This window comes from Cydia pomonella, chromosome 4 (assembly GCF_033807575.1).
Source record: "Cydia pomonella isolate Wapato2018A chromosome 4, ilCydPomo1, whole genome shotgun sequence".
Lineage (NCBI taxonomy): Eukaryota > Metazoa > Arthropoda > Insecta > Lepidoptera > Tortricidae > Cydia > Cydia pomonella.
Genome location: NC_084706.1, coordinates 24,733,491 through 24,749,144, shown reverse-complemented (window position 1 = coordinate 24,749,144; position 15,654 = coordinate 24,733,491). Strand labels below are relative to the sequence as shown.

Below are 15,654 nucleotides of genomic sequence, written 5' to 3'. Positions count from 1 at the left end.
AATGTCAATAAAAATTACAATCATCGAATTTAAGAGTCCCAAGCAAGCTCGGTTCTCCGTACAAACGTAGTTACGCTCTCATTCTTAAACGACTAGCTAGATTGCTCTGAAACTTTGTACTTACAATAGAATGAGGTCTGGTCTTGTAATTAGTTAAAAGTAACGATCAATATGAGTAGTCAACAATGTCAGACATGAGAACATTCTGTAACTTATAACTTATTATTTGGCTTTGACCTAATCCGTCCGAGTACTGAAGCAAACCTTTTACCCTTTGTCTAAGAAACCAATATATATTTTCTCTGAGAGATCTTTTATTTAAATAAAGATCTCTACCCACTCTGTGCCAGTACTCAGAAAACGGGTAGTTTTTTTATTTTATACCACGTCAGTAGCAAACAAGCATACGGCCTGCCTGATGGTAAGCAGTCTCCGTAGCCTATGTACGCCTGTAACTCCAGAGGAGTTACATGCGCGTTGCCAACCCTAACCCCACCCCCCTCGTTGAGCTCTGGCAACCTTACTCACCGGCAGGAACACAACACTATGAGTAGGGTCAAGTGTTATTTGGCTGCGGTTTTCTGTAAGGTGGAGGTACTTCCCCAGTTGAGCTCTGCTCTAGATCTGGAATGACATCCGCTGTGCTGTGCCCTACCACACAAGGCGAGATGACATTCACATTGCCCATACCTCTCTTTTGGACGTAGTTTAAGGACATACCCGGGTCCCGGGTAATATGGTTATAATTTCTTTTACCTACATTATTTACTCAGAAATGCAATTTCCTTGCATTAATCATTTTCCTTGATGATTCACCTTGAAAACCGAGCCGTAAGGACTGAATCAACTCCATAGGTTTCATTAAATTACTTTCGCTACTAATATTAGCTCTTGAGGGTAAAAATATGTCGCTTGGATTCTAATAAAAATCATATCAGTTCAGTTGGAGCTTGGGACGGAAGTTAGTGTGGGATGCTACCTGCGTAGATACACTGGCACCGTCCCACCTCCAACGGACCAATGTAAAAGCGGGCGCAGCGGCGGGAAACGCCGAAATTTTGAAACATAATAAATATAAGAGCCTCGGTAGAGAGTACCATTTTGTACCATTTGGCGTTGAAACAGGGTCCCAGCACAAGTTTTTTGCAGAAATCGCGAAGCGTCTCGCGTCTGGTTGACGTAATTGGTGACCGAAGAGCAGGCGGCTTCCTCGCACAACGTATCAGCATTGCGATACAACGAGGAAATGCCGCCAGTATCCTTGGTAGAATGCCTCAAGGGCCTATTTTAGATTTAAGCTAGTTATTCATTTAGTTTAGTATTTGTACAGTTACTGTAATACCTCTGTATATCTGTTATGTAAATAAATGCATAATAATGAAAGTTAGAAAATATATATTTTTATATTGAAGTCAAAATATCTCTTATCAAAAGACATTGTACTCAATAAAATTGGTAAATTGAATTTGCCGTGACTTTGTGCATTTTTACTGTTAATTTTAGATTTTTTTATGATTATGAGATTTAAAATGATGTAAGTAATAGGTACATTTTCGATGGAATAAAACAATATTTAGCAGTTTTAGAGCGCCCTTAATGTCTCACTACGAAAAAATAATAATTTTAATACGATTATAACAGATCATAACTATAATAATATGTCAAATTTTCATGAAATCAACACATGCACACACACATATATACATATTATTTTCTTAAATTTATCTTACCGTTTTATTTTCTCATGTTTCCTTAACATTGCCAGATTTCTAGAAACAATTATTTATACTCAATTTATTATTACATTAATCAAGATATGTCAAGCAAGAATTTCCGAAATGCTTTCTTCGAAACCGGGAAACACAAACCGGTTCTATTACAAAAATGGGTTTTGGTAATCTGCTAATCAACTTGTTGGAAAGCGAGGCATTACCGCTAATTAGACATTAAAGTTCTCATTAATCTCATTATACAAGTCATGTGAAAAAAAGGTGAGAAATTCGGATACAAAACATGTTTTTAAGTCAAAGACAAATACTAAAAGGCCGCGGACAAGACGTACGCGACCTGCGTGAATTAAGAAGAAAATAACGTGGAAATTTTGACATATATCTAGGGACGGACCATAACGGCACTAAGAATGGAGCTAGTTCAGCAGTGTCACTCACGAATTCGAGCCAATCGTGCAGTCTTACGCAACTAGTTGCGACCAATCGCGCGCGTGATGCGAACTCATCAACCAATCGCGTTGTGGCGTTAGACTGCACGATTAGCTCGAATTCGTGTGCGTGACACCGACTGGCCCCATTATTATTTCCCGTAAGGACCGTCCTTAGATATATGTGATTGCGTGCAAAAAGTTCAGCCAGCAATTGCCAGAAAATATTAATAGCAATCATAAAGCCATTCTCAAGAACTTCTTCGATTCGAAACCTGATTTCTTGACTTTCGCTCGTTAGAACAAATCTTCACATATACTAAAAATATAAGGGTTGTCCGTCATCCGATATAGGTTCGGGCAATGTATCTATTAATTTATCATGATGTTGTTAAATTTTATTAAGTAACGAATTTATTTATTTCGTTGTGATGTATTATGTTGTTTAATATCATCGAAATAAATGATAATTTAATTAAATTTTAATTTAATGTGAAAACGCTCTAAAGCTTAGAGCATTTAACCAACTGGGGTCGCCTTTAAAGCTTACCTTGTCGAAAACCTCGACCAATGGTCAGACTCACGTCATACTGGACTGACGTTTATCTGACATGGCTATTAGTCCGTTACGAGCAAATAGCCATACATTTGACGTGCCCCTCCCCCGCAAAAATCGGCAGACTGTTTTGTACAGAAAATTATAGACAAGCAAGCAGGTTGACTAAATGCTCTAAGGCTCTAGGAGATCTAGACGGTCTCTGTTCCAATTTCTGGCACAACTATGTTATTTAGACCTTAATACATGTATAAATCTATTTAATGAATACACCTATCTAGCCGCAGTATTTAGGAATGCGAACAGATCAAAAACATATCTAGAATACTAATCGGACCGGTCACGCCGCGCCCAACTTAACAATTATTCTAATAGCGAAAGGCCAAAGCTCCCAAATCATCGGTACGACCACAGATACATAACTAGTGGCTCAGCCGGGCTAGCGCATGATTGGCGCAACAGTATCTCGCGGCGAGATAGACTATCCATCCCTCTTTAATTAACATAGTTAGAAAAAGTCGGGTAACAGTCTATATCGCCGCGAGATCCTGTCGCACCAATCATGTGCTTGTGCTAGGCCTACTGGGAGTTGTAGACCTCGCGATAAGCTTCGTAAGCTTTAAAAATGTAAAATAAAAAATACTTCGTTGAGTCATCAAAGCAAACTCACAATGGTCTTAATTGGCTTGGACCCTATTGGCACTTAAGAGGGAAGAAAGCTTAGTGATCTTAACGAAATAACGTTACTTTTTCTATGAAATTCTATTTCGGCAGAAAACGGTTCTAACCGTTGACATATAGTGACGAGCCTTACGGGCAAAATGGGGCCATTACAGCGGTGTCACGCAAACGAATTCAAACCAATCCTGCAGTCTAAGGCCACCACGCGATTCGTCGAGAGTTCTTATCACGCGCGCGATTGGTCGCAACTAGTTGCGTTAAACTGCACGATTGGTTCGCATCCATGAGTGACACCACTGAAGTAGCACCATTCTTAGTGCCCGTAAGGCCCGACCTTAGATATATGTCAATGGTTCTAACTAAATCTTAATAAATCACTATTTTGATGTCCATCGCTTCAGCATAATATATTCTAGGGTTATAGGTTTGTTTTTGGAAAAAAAATATTTTTGTATGTATTGCAAATCTTGAAAAAACTATAAACCTAGTTTTTCATTGTATCAATAACATACTAAAAAATCATGGAAAATAGAAAATATTTAGAAGTGGAAAAACGTTTTCTCTTCTTGTATGGACGATCTCGTGGTATACTTCCCTCTAAAGAGGCAACAGGAATGGTAATTTCTCCATACAAACGTACTCGACTGTTTCCTCCGTGGTTTTTGAAGCTAGAGCAATGATTTTTTCAACACAGATTATTATTATTAATATCTGTGTCGGACTGTTTTTGATATTTTTGTTTCTTATAGCGCTAGTGCACTTTAAATATTCGCAAAAACGGCCTAATTTACTAGGCCGCAAAGAGAAGCATGGTATTCAAAACTGATATCAATTAGCCTAAAAAGCAAAACAGTTCGACACAGATAATTTAATTACCATTTAGATCTCAAAATTTCGTTACATTTGGTTACGTTTTGGAGGAGGAAACAGTCGAGTACGAAACATCGTTTTTGAGATTTTTACGCAGGAGGAGATTGGGGACTACATTTGTATGGACAAGCGGTCGTCCAATTTCCTCTAAAGTGTGACCATACGTAAGTAACGCGTCCCTCCAATCCCATATATTAAGGCAGTGTATACATATCTTTGGCACATTTTTCGTATCGATATTTTCAGACGTGACTCTTGCCTATCCTTCAAGCGAGGGTGACCATACGTAACGCGTCCCTCCGACTATCTTACAAGTGTGACCATACAGTAAAAACTAAAAACCGCGCGAGGTTCAACGCACTCGGTCGACGCACCTCGGTGTACCGTAAGACCATGGGAGGCGCCATTGCGATCGCTTCGCTGCTAGCCAAAGGGGCAGACCAGTGTGCGTCGTTTAAAATGAACCTTCGGGCAATGTGTGTCTATTTTCGTTTGAGACAAGACTTTATAAGAATATCGGGAATGGTTTTGACACAATTTTTTGTATATCAACCACAGCTATGCCCCTATGTTTGATTTATTAAAAAAAATTACTATTATAATATTTACGAGCATTTAAAACTTTGTATGAAATCTGTTTTTCTCTCCTAATTTATTTACAATAATCAAAAAATCGAAAAAAGTCAAACGTAGGGACATAGCGATGGTTAATATACATCAAATTATCTAAAAATATTTTCCATTATTTATGTCAATATCCAGAGGGGAAATGGGTACTATATTTTACTCTTAAATTTTAAATTTAATTGACTTACAATCGCTGGCCGGATGACTGTTACTCAGGGTTATAATTTAAGGTTCCATATCTAACAGGATTCGAGTTTCGACTCAGTATTTTAGACTAGTAAATTGTAGAATGATAAGTTCTTTTAACCCTGATACAGGGGCCCATTTCTCGAACGATATTAGTCTAATATTATTAGTGTGTTGCCATGGTAACCCATACGACTTGACAGTTCGTGGACTAATAATATTAGTCTTATACCGTTCGAGAAATGGGCCCCTAATGTGTTTACTAGTCTAGACACTCATCTTGTGTTTTTCTAGTGAGATTTAAAGGGTCTCGTTTTTTGCAACTAAGTCGCTGAATGCTATTCATGGCTTAAATAAATAAATTTAACAACAACTTTCATTTCTTTTATTTAGACGGAATACAAAGAAACTTAAAAGGACTCAAGTCTTTTTAAGTCACGCTCTAAAAATACTTGAATGAAAACTCAACTCTCGCTCCAAACGTTCTTAAGTTTCATCGCAGACTTCATTTAAAAAACAGTGATTGTTTTCTTTTTAAACTTATAATAATAAGAAACAACACCTATATCTCTCGCATCGCATGAAGGTCCCTAAGACCCTTAAAGTCGTAATTGACTGGCCTTAATTTAAAAAATAATTGAAAAAATATCTTTTTACCGCATTTTTGTTATTTAAATGTCAGATTTTTAAATATATATTTTTTTCTCCCTGGTTGCCCTGACTACCAGCGCCATGGCTAAGGATCTTAGTCAGCGGCATCCATTTTCGTGTAAGATTTTTCTAGAATAAGATGTATTATAGGTTAAGTTTCATGTACACCAAATAAACTATTTCTATTTCTAAATGAATACTCGTGTGCTAAACTTCCAATAAATATCTACAAAAAATTTACGTGACAGATCGCTCGACGCGATTTTTATCGAAATGTCAAATTGGCAATACGCTGTAGGGCTAAGATGGTCGGCTCTTTCGCGCTTACATACTTGTTAGAACGTGACAGGCATGGTGACAAATTATAAAGAGCCGACCATCTTAGCCCTACTGGTCAACTTTACCTCCGTCTATGTAATAAGCATTACGAATACGTACAAGAACACCCAACCGAAACCCATACCAACACCAAACCAAACACATATTCACAAATTTCCACCTTACCCCACCGTAATAAAAGCGAAAAATATATACATATGATTGGCGACTTACTTGGCCGGTTGTGACGTCACGAGTTGGAACGAGTTACAGGTGCCCAGAAGTCTCATTGACCCCCGAATGGGCTCCGAAATTGGGGGTCATTAGGCAATTGCGGTGTGTGTTGGTGTGAGTTGTACGTAATTTGGTAGATTATTATTTATTAGTGATTAGTTGATTACCCTTGTAGTAAAGTCCAAAATTAGGCGTGTAATTAATGACATTAACACATCACACACGGATTTAAATCTTCTCAGGTCAGAGGTCTAGGGTTAGAGCCGGTGTAGCTTTATTTGGCATTCATAAGCGCATTGTAATAATATATGTCTACTTGAATAATAAACTATCTTTATCATGATCTTATTTCCATGCTATTACTAGGGTTGCCATAATCATTCGGAACTGTAGTAGTAATGGCGTCAGCATTTTCATCATCATCATCATATCAGCCTTTTTATCGCCCACTGCTGAGCATAGGCCTCTCTTCTAGTACGCCACTTTTCCCGGTCCCGAGCCAATCTCATCCAGAAGGGACCCGCAGTCTTCCGAATGTCGTCCACTCAACGAGCCAACGGACGCCAGGCACTCCTTTCGTCTGAAAGCGGCCACCATTCCGTTAGCATTTTGGCCCACCTGCCAACCTGATGTTAGTCCTGAATTGCTGTATTTTCTACTACCCACTTCATGCAACCGGCGATTGTGAGCGGGATAGAAGATATGCCATCGCACTCTAGAGAGGTGCGATTTACGCAACATGCAACATGTCCCGCCCAGCCCCATTTTAATTTGGTAATGACGTGTCCGACGTCTTGCACCTTGGTGCGACGTCGGATCTCGACATTCCTTACTCGGTCTTGAAGTTTGATGTCAGCATTTTAGTTTGTGATTACTTAACTAGTCGCCGCCCGCGACTACGTCTGTGTATAAATATTAAATCATTCGACTCCATTTTCACTCCTAAGGGGTGAATTTCCGAAAATCCGTTTTTAATGGATCTTTAGAGTGATGAATTTGACTTACATTATCTAGTTCCTACCTTAAACGGTTAAGGTTAAGCTGTGTAAGTCTCAGTTAGACGTACTTAATATAGCGAAATGGATCCATCCTCAAAAAAATTGATTCAGGCATCAACTCGTCACACCAAAATTTTGTTCTTTTTTTTTTATACTACGTCGGTGGCAAACAAGCATACGGCCCGCCTGATGGTAAGCAGTCTCCGTAGCCTATGTACGCCTGCAACTCCAGAGGAGTTACATGCGCGTTCTAACCGGTCATACCGCCAAAAGCAGTATTATTTGTTTCAACCCGTCACAAGTAGATTTATCTAGTTCTATTACGACACATCGTTTGATAAAAATTGTACGATTTTTTTTTATAAAAATTTACATGTTTTATACCTACAATCAACGAACCTTTGCTATAGACATTTTACCAACATTATATAACTGTACGTCAGTGCGTCAGGTATAAAAAAGCGTGACCAATGAACTATAACCACGCTACAAAAAACTAAAAGGGGAGATGTACGCAATACTCGCACCGGTAAACGCTTTTTGCTCTAAATCAAGACAGGTAGGCTTTTTACAGAATACTAGAACATAGTAGCTATGCTGCGAGTTAATACTACTGTAAAGGTAATCCTTTACAGTACATATGGTGCTACTTCCCCGCACCCGTGTGGGAATGAGCACTTTCCGTGCATATGTTGAAACTTTAACCGTACTGTAAAACGTTGTACGATACTGTAAAATGTTAATTTATCACCACTCGTTGCGAATTTCCTATTTTCTGCACTTGTACCGTAAATAACTATTTTAGAACAGTGGGAGGGTGGCCGTTAAAATTTGCACCAGCTTGTCTAGGTAGAGATCCAAAATATTCCTATGTCTAACTCAAAACGAAATAAAGGTAAGTTAATTGTTGGTTGGAAATTTAAAGTACATTTGACACTTAAAGTTAATACAAATAATAATTCAGCCTATATACGTCCCACTGCTGGACACAGGCCTCCTCTCATGTTCGAGAGGGCTTGGCGCCATGCTGGCCCAATGTGGGTTGGGGACTTTACATACACCTTTGAGTTTCTTCGCGAATGTACGCAGGTTTCCTCACGATGTTTTCCTTCGCCGAATAGCTAATGGTGAATATGATATTCCGTACATAAGTTCCGAAAAACTAATTGGTACGAGCCAGGATTTGAACCAGCGACCTCCGGATTTAGTCGGACATTTTATACACTAGGCCACCACCGTTTATACTTTAAGATAATATACCTAATATGCCATAATTCTAAGAGGCAAGATCTGAGACTAAAAATATAAAATGACATAGCTCTGTTTTCGCAAATTTTTGGACTAAAAACCTAATCTCTCAGTCTTTGAATAGATCATAAATAATAAAATTAAACACAAAAAACGCTCGGTTGATTTAGAAAAGCAAGAAAAACAATTCAAACGGGTCTCATCTTAAAAACTATGCATAAACGTGTAGGTATTTGCACAAAATCCTTCAAATAACCCGCTCAAGGAGTAGTCCAAAGTTCAAAACAGTGGGTAATTGCATAGAAAATTCCACGGATCATCCAGTCAAATATTATGTAAGTAAACAATTCCAGAATGTAACTAGGTACTTTACTCGTATGTATGAGGCTCTTTCAAGGTCGCTCCCATTGCAGAAAAGATGGCTGAAAGTCGTTTGAGATGGTTCGGGCATATAATGAGACGCGACGAAGAGTATTCGGTCAAAAAGGCCTTGGCCATTCCAGAGAAAAAGAACGGCAAAGGGAGGCCGCTTACCACGTGGTGGACAACCGTTACCAGGGACATGGAGCGGGCGAAGATCAACCCAGACAACCCAGAACAGAAAAACCTGGCGCCTTTGAACGAGGAGGGCCGACCCCAGATAACGGGACACGGCAAAGAAGAAGAAGAAGATGTACAGTATTAAATAAGTATAATATATTCATTACCCAGTACCTATTAGTACCCATACTTGCGAGGTTTTGTTACTATACGGTATCTTTAATTTCATCGGTGATATTATAGTACATTACGATACAAGTGCGAAAAATAGGAAATTCGAAACGAGTGGCGATAAATTAAAACACGACCGAAGGGAGTGTTTTAAATCGACACGAGTTGCGAATTACCTATTCGCACATGTATCGTACAACGTTTTACAGTACATATGGCCCTTTAAATGTTCGACACAGTAACGTAATATATTGCTACTTCTCGCACTAGTGCTATAAAGTAGCCCCATATGTACTGTAAATAATATATTTATCCTTATTATCTGTATTTAATTATTGATAAAATATCAAAGAAATTACTACCAGTCCGTTTCGTGTAGGTATATCTTCACACAATTTATCACTCGCGAGATTAAAGTCAAATGAGAGTTGAATCTTCGTTGTGCCTACCTACGATTTTTACATGGTATTCAGTGTTTAGTGTTAAGTGTTTATTAAAAAAAATACAAAAACTTGTCTAATATTATAACCGTATTGTAAAAGTAGTATAGGTATGAAAACGATTTGTACCATCATAAACAGCTGGCATGATAAGTAATCAAATCAACATCTACTTAATAGATACCTATCAAACAAATACGGTTTTGTCGGTATATTTTCCTGTAATTCTGCGAAAAATTTAAATGCCGAAGATGAGTATGACACACCGATTTTTTTGTATAATCGGTTTCAGGATATATCCTCAGCAAGTTCCGGTAAACCTGTTTTAAAAATCAGATCTGTTAAATGTGACCTCTGCGCCCTAGTATTTCGTAGAACTAAAAATAAGTTTTTTGTTTTTTGCTCATATTTGCGGAGGCTCGAACCGACGGCTTCGCAGCAATTATACGCAAGAAAGCGGCCTCCTTACTACGTAGAACCAGGGATAGCACAAACAGCATTCTGAAGATAATTGCTGATCACGTTTGTTGTCCCATAATGATAAGTTTAATTAAATTAATTAAGTCTAATATAACTTTTAAGTATTAACATTAGTTTTAAGTTTTATCTTATGTAATACTCACAAAAAATGGGATCACTGTTATCTTGAAATAAAGAATTGATTGATTGATTGATTATTTACACTTAGACTATAAGATTCAAAATAAGTTAAAACCTTCCTTATTAAAGAGTGATTTTATAATGTGAAAAACTGACGAAAAATATGATCTAAAATGCTCTTATGATATGTAATGTAAATTGCAAATAGTTTAAAATTGTTAAGTTAGTAGTTTTATGTGAACTGTGCCTAGTACTCGTATTTGTGACGTTATCTATGAAAAGGGACCTTATTGTCGATGGCGCTTCCGCCGTAATAAACGATGCTCCGATACAAATACAACGCTGCGCGACGCAGTGCAGCGTAAGCGCCACCGACAATAAGGTCCCTTTTCATAGATAATGCCAAATTTATGTTACTGTGTCATTACAGGGCGTCACATAATACTAACCTGTAACACGTTTATAACTGGTTTGTGACATTTAATATATTATTCTATGATTCTATAGTAATTTACTAATACATTTTACGTAAAATATATATCAGGACGATCGTGATACCTGTTGTAATGTATGGATCAGTACCCCTAGTGTAAATATTTTCGACAGCGAAACGTGACGTACGCGTTTGCGTTAAGTGTCATTTTGTATGAGATTTTTGACTTTCCAAAACGTCCCGCTTGGCGCGCTGTTCAAAAACCCATACAAAATGAGACTTAACGCAAACGCGTACGTCACGTTTCGCTATCGACTAAAATTACACTAGGGGTACAGAATGCTGGGCGACTAAAGTGACGGATGAAAGAATAGTGCACGCAGCGGAAATGAGAATGTTGAGATGGATGTGTGGAGTGACGAGAAAGGATCGGATTAATGAGTATATAAGGGGAAGTTTGAAAGTAGCACCGGTAGCGAAGAAGATAAGGAGTGGTAGGTTAGCGTGGTATGGGCATTTAATGAGGAGGGATGAATGTCATATAGGAAAAAGAATGTTAGGAATGAATGTTAATGGACGGAGAGATGGTAGACCCAAAAAACGATGGATGGATTGTGTGAAAGAGGATATGAGAAAGAAAGGAGTGAGTGCTGAGGTGACGAAAGATAGAGGAGAATGGAAGAGAAGAACATGTTGTGCCGACCCCACATAACGTGGCATAAGGGCAGGAGGAAGAAGAAGACATTTTACGTAAAATAGGTACCTATCTATTGGTTCAGGACACAACTATAAGAAGCCACTTGCCAGAGGCGGGGTGTCGCAAATACATAAATAAAATAAAAAAAGCTTTGCTGTTATGTCCCTTTGACAGAGATGATTGTGACCATTTCTCTAGGAATTCTACAGCGGTATCGATATATAGGACAAAAACGGGACAGGTTCAAATACGGGCCGCGATTCTTCAATACGGTGTCAGTCCCGTATATACGGGACGTATGGCAAGTTGGCAACCCTAGGTGTCGGGGCTTGCCTAACTCTCAGACAGAGCACTTTTCCCACAGCTCATGACGAAAGAGGATCCCAATTATCTCCGGCTTGCCAAATATCATTACGAGGGTCATGCCAAAAGAAATTAGATACTCAAAAGTTACCGACTTTATTCTTTATTACAGCTATCTATTTTTTCGAAGTAGTCACCGTGAACACGTATACACTTTTCCATCCGTCTAAACCACTTAGAAAATACCGATGACCACTCTTCTTTAGATACCTCAGAAATTTCATAATTATACGCAGCCAGGGCATCTTCTTTGTTCTCAAATCGCCTTCCTTTTAATTTTTCTTTAATTTTGGGAAATAAGTAAAAATCGCAAGGGGCTAGGTCGGGGGAATATGGCGGGTGGGGCAAGATAGTCACGTTTTTTGAGCTGAAATAGTCAAGTGTTCTAGCAGAAGTGTGAGGGGCAGCGTTGTCATGGTGCCAGAGCAGGTGCTGAGTTCCCGATTTCGGCCGCTTGTCACACCAAGCTGACAGTACTCTGGGGGCACAAACTGTCACATACCATTCAGAGTTGACTGTCCTTTGATCTTCTAGCACTATCGTAGCAATATGTCCCGTCTTGCAGAAAAATGAGGCAATCATTTGTTTTTGTGTACTTCGGGTTCGGCGACATTTTGTTGGCGTCGGCTCATCTTCAAAACACCATACTGTGGACTGCCGCTTTGTTTCGGGGTCGTAGTTATATAGCCATGTTTCGTCACCTGTAAGTATATCATATACATTTTTTTTCTCGCCAGCGTCGAATTTATCTATCATAAATTTGCACCAATCTACGCGGCGGTCTTTTTGCAAATCGGTGAGTTTGTGCGGCACCCATCTTGAACAACGCTTATGAAGGGCCAGATGATAATGAATTATAGTTTGCAATGCTGCTGATCCAATACCCAGCTCACGCTCGAGCTCTGCATATGTAATTCGTCGGTTCGCACGAACATTTTTTTCCACAGCCTGTACGTTTTCTTGAGTGACTGCGGTTGGCGGCCGTCCGGTCTTCGCCTCATCTTCAAAGGTCTCTCGTCCCCTTTTAAATTCAGCAAACCAATTAAAAACAGTTGCACGTGAACAAGCAGACTCGCCAAAAGTTGAAACTAAAAGTTCAAAACACTCTTGAGGTTTTAAACCTTTTTTAAAATCATAATAAATCATAACACGAAAATCACGTCGAGTGAGCTCCATTGTTGCGAAAATTTCCCTCCAAAATTACCCAGAAAAAAAATAATTAAAAAAGGAATCCTAACATTTTCCGAGTGTTCCATATTTGAATTTATTAGCAAATAACCTACCTTTACAATGGTGTATAACTGGCCAGTATCGATCAAATGACCATAGAGTATCTAACTTCTTTTGGCATGACCCTCGTATTATTGAAATTATCTCACTCCGCCGTCGCTATATTTATTATCTTTTGATATTTACCTGTTGCTTTTCCGTAAAAGATACAATATCCACTTAATATAAATTTTTAATTAAATAAGTTTTTGGCAATTTTGGTACCTACAAGCTTTTATCGCTGACTGTACTTTTCTTTCCACAGGCAACTAATACTCATCGAGACAATTTAAAAATCCCAAACACAATTAGATTGCGCTGTGCGCTCCATCATCAGATCAGCTCGATGGTCCCATAAACTTGCATTGTCACTTACATATTATGCAAATTTTCTCGGAAACCGGGAAGTGGGTAAAATTTAACTTGCAAGATTTGACCCGTACAAACGTACATTAGTTACATTGCAAGTTAGATAAAAGCTTGTAAAATATCACTGCTTCGGTTAAGATTCGAATTCGCGACCTTTCGGTACAGTCAGCATCAAATAGGTACTTTGTAGCAACCAAAGTAGCCAAATATTTGGTGTACCGAACTATTTGGCCACTTTTACTACTGCAAAGTATTTGACGCTGACTGTACACTGATGGCTGGCCCGGTTTGTTCCTTTAATTCGAAAAAAATGTAATATCGCTTGCAGACGTCCCTGTTTGCTAAATACATAATTAATTTACTTCAAAAGTTTGATCCAGTGCCAGTTACCTACAGAAATAAGATCCATTCGTTAACAATATTTATAACGTACACTTATCAGCTTAGTTTCATATTTAATAAGCTGCCTACCTCACTAAACATTATCAGTATTGATAACAATAATCAACGGAACGGACCTACTGTACCGAAACTGAAAACAACGCAACAGAAAACAAAACGGACCTACTGTAGTGAAAACAACTTCAGAATTGAAAACGAATAAATTTCGAGTAAATTCCACTGAGGAGCAATTAAATTGGACATCAAGTCTCACATAAATTTATAAGTATTATAACTTACGTTGTTTTACTTCTTTTTTATTGCTAATGGCAAAAAGTAAACATTTTGTAGGAACCAAATAAGTAAAATACAAAATAACAAGGTATTTTCTTGGGTTGCTACCCGATGGAAAAATAATGAGTTAAGTACACTCATTAATCTCATCATACATACCTAAGCAAATAGGTCCCGTTCAGAGGTAAAAATCTAATTACCCCCTGTTCCCCCCTTAAGCCTAACTCTATACACATTACACATAATATATTTACATTTAAATTGCAGTGACTATACGTAAACATCTGTAGTTTAAAAGAAAATACCCAAACGTAAGTGAAAATGAATCAACTGTGCACATACATTCCATGCGCTCTTTTCTATCGAATTCCAACCGACTGTTATCATATTTGCAGTTGAGTCACAAAGCACTCGTATTTATTTTCTTAAACAGGTTGATTTGATTAGTTACAAAAACATGGTCTAGATTCTATTTGTGACCGTTATCAACGCTACTTTCTCAGATACACTTCGGTGGAGCTGATTTCTCTAAGATAGTAAACTTACCGGGTCAATGTCTGCATCCCAGACGTCTTTAAGGTCGTTTGAGATGTCAAAGTAGCTCTCCATACTGGCCTGGGCGCAGTCCGCCGGCCAACAAAATCCAGCAATTTTCACTAATTCCTAGCAATGCTAGGATGTACTAAGTTTATTTGAAACACAGGTTAATGTACACAGAACACACACAATCACACAGTTTCAGGTTTCACTATCGATGGCCATTTGTTTTTGCAATAAAATAACTTTTATGAAGTTTCACTGCACGCGATTCGTGGTTAGGGAGCGCGACGGACGTGTGTACGCTTCGGGCGCGAGCCGGCGAATGAGTAGCGGTAGCGCCCCCCTCTCCGGGCATCGCTATCTCATTCATAAGTCGGGGTAAAACGTGAGCGGATGACGCTAGGGGACTACCCACACAAATCAACAGGTTGCTTATACGGGCCCTTTATTTTGATGATGTTTTTGTAGCAGCGTGGGAAAGCCAAGGGCGCATTTTCAAAGGTAATAAGTTTCAATTTTACGCAACGCTGAAACGCCCCTCGCCTTTGCATATCAAACGCCGTTTTGCACCTGTAAACTTGAAGCTTTATTGAATGAGGTCAGGTCAAGGCACAGAAAACGGTCTGTGGTTCAATGTTGACTTACGATCTGTTCAAGATGCTTGGGGGTGGATTCTGAGGTAGGTATTTATTTTGTCCAGCAGTGCATAGACGTAGATCGGCTGTTAATGTTTTTGAAAATTCGTTTTTGATACCGAACCCTACGGGTCTTTTGAATGCTGTTGAACCGAATCACATGATGTAATTGTTTATGTTTTTTTTCTTGAAATCTAAATAAACAATCGCAATTGAACTTTGACTATTTTTTTTAAGATAGCTTGACAAATTGACACTGACATTAACGTTTTACGTAGGACCGTTTATACCTATAGTAAAGCCTGTCCCAGACGGAGCGATAATATATACCGTCAGGGCCGGATTTAGGGGAGGGCAACCGGGGCTACTGCCCCGGGCCTCCACAAAAGAGGGGC

The 15,654-nt window shown here is 38.7% G+C and overlaps 1 protein-coding gene across 3 annotated transcripts in view; it reads right to left on the bottom strand.

Moving 5' to 3' along the window:
- LOC133517337 (cyclic AMP response element-binding protein A) overlaps positions 1–15,508 on the bottom strand; it is a 259,857-nt gene extending 244,349 nt beyond the window's left edge. For all 3 annotated transcript variants that reach the window (XM_061850610.1, XM_061850608.1, XM_061850609.1), the window contains exon 1: positions 14,631–15,508. Coding sequence is in view for 2 of the 3 variants with exons in the window: in XM_061850608.1 (XP_061706592.1) it covers positions 14,631–14,693 (63 nt within the window). In the remaining variant the exon portion in view is untranslated. The remainder of the gene's footprint in view (positions 1–14,630) is intronic.
- Positions 15,509–15,654: the final 146 nt, after the last annotated feature.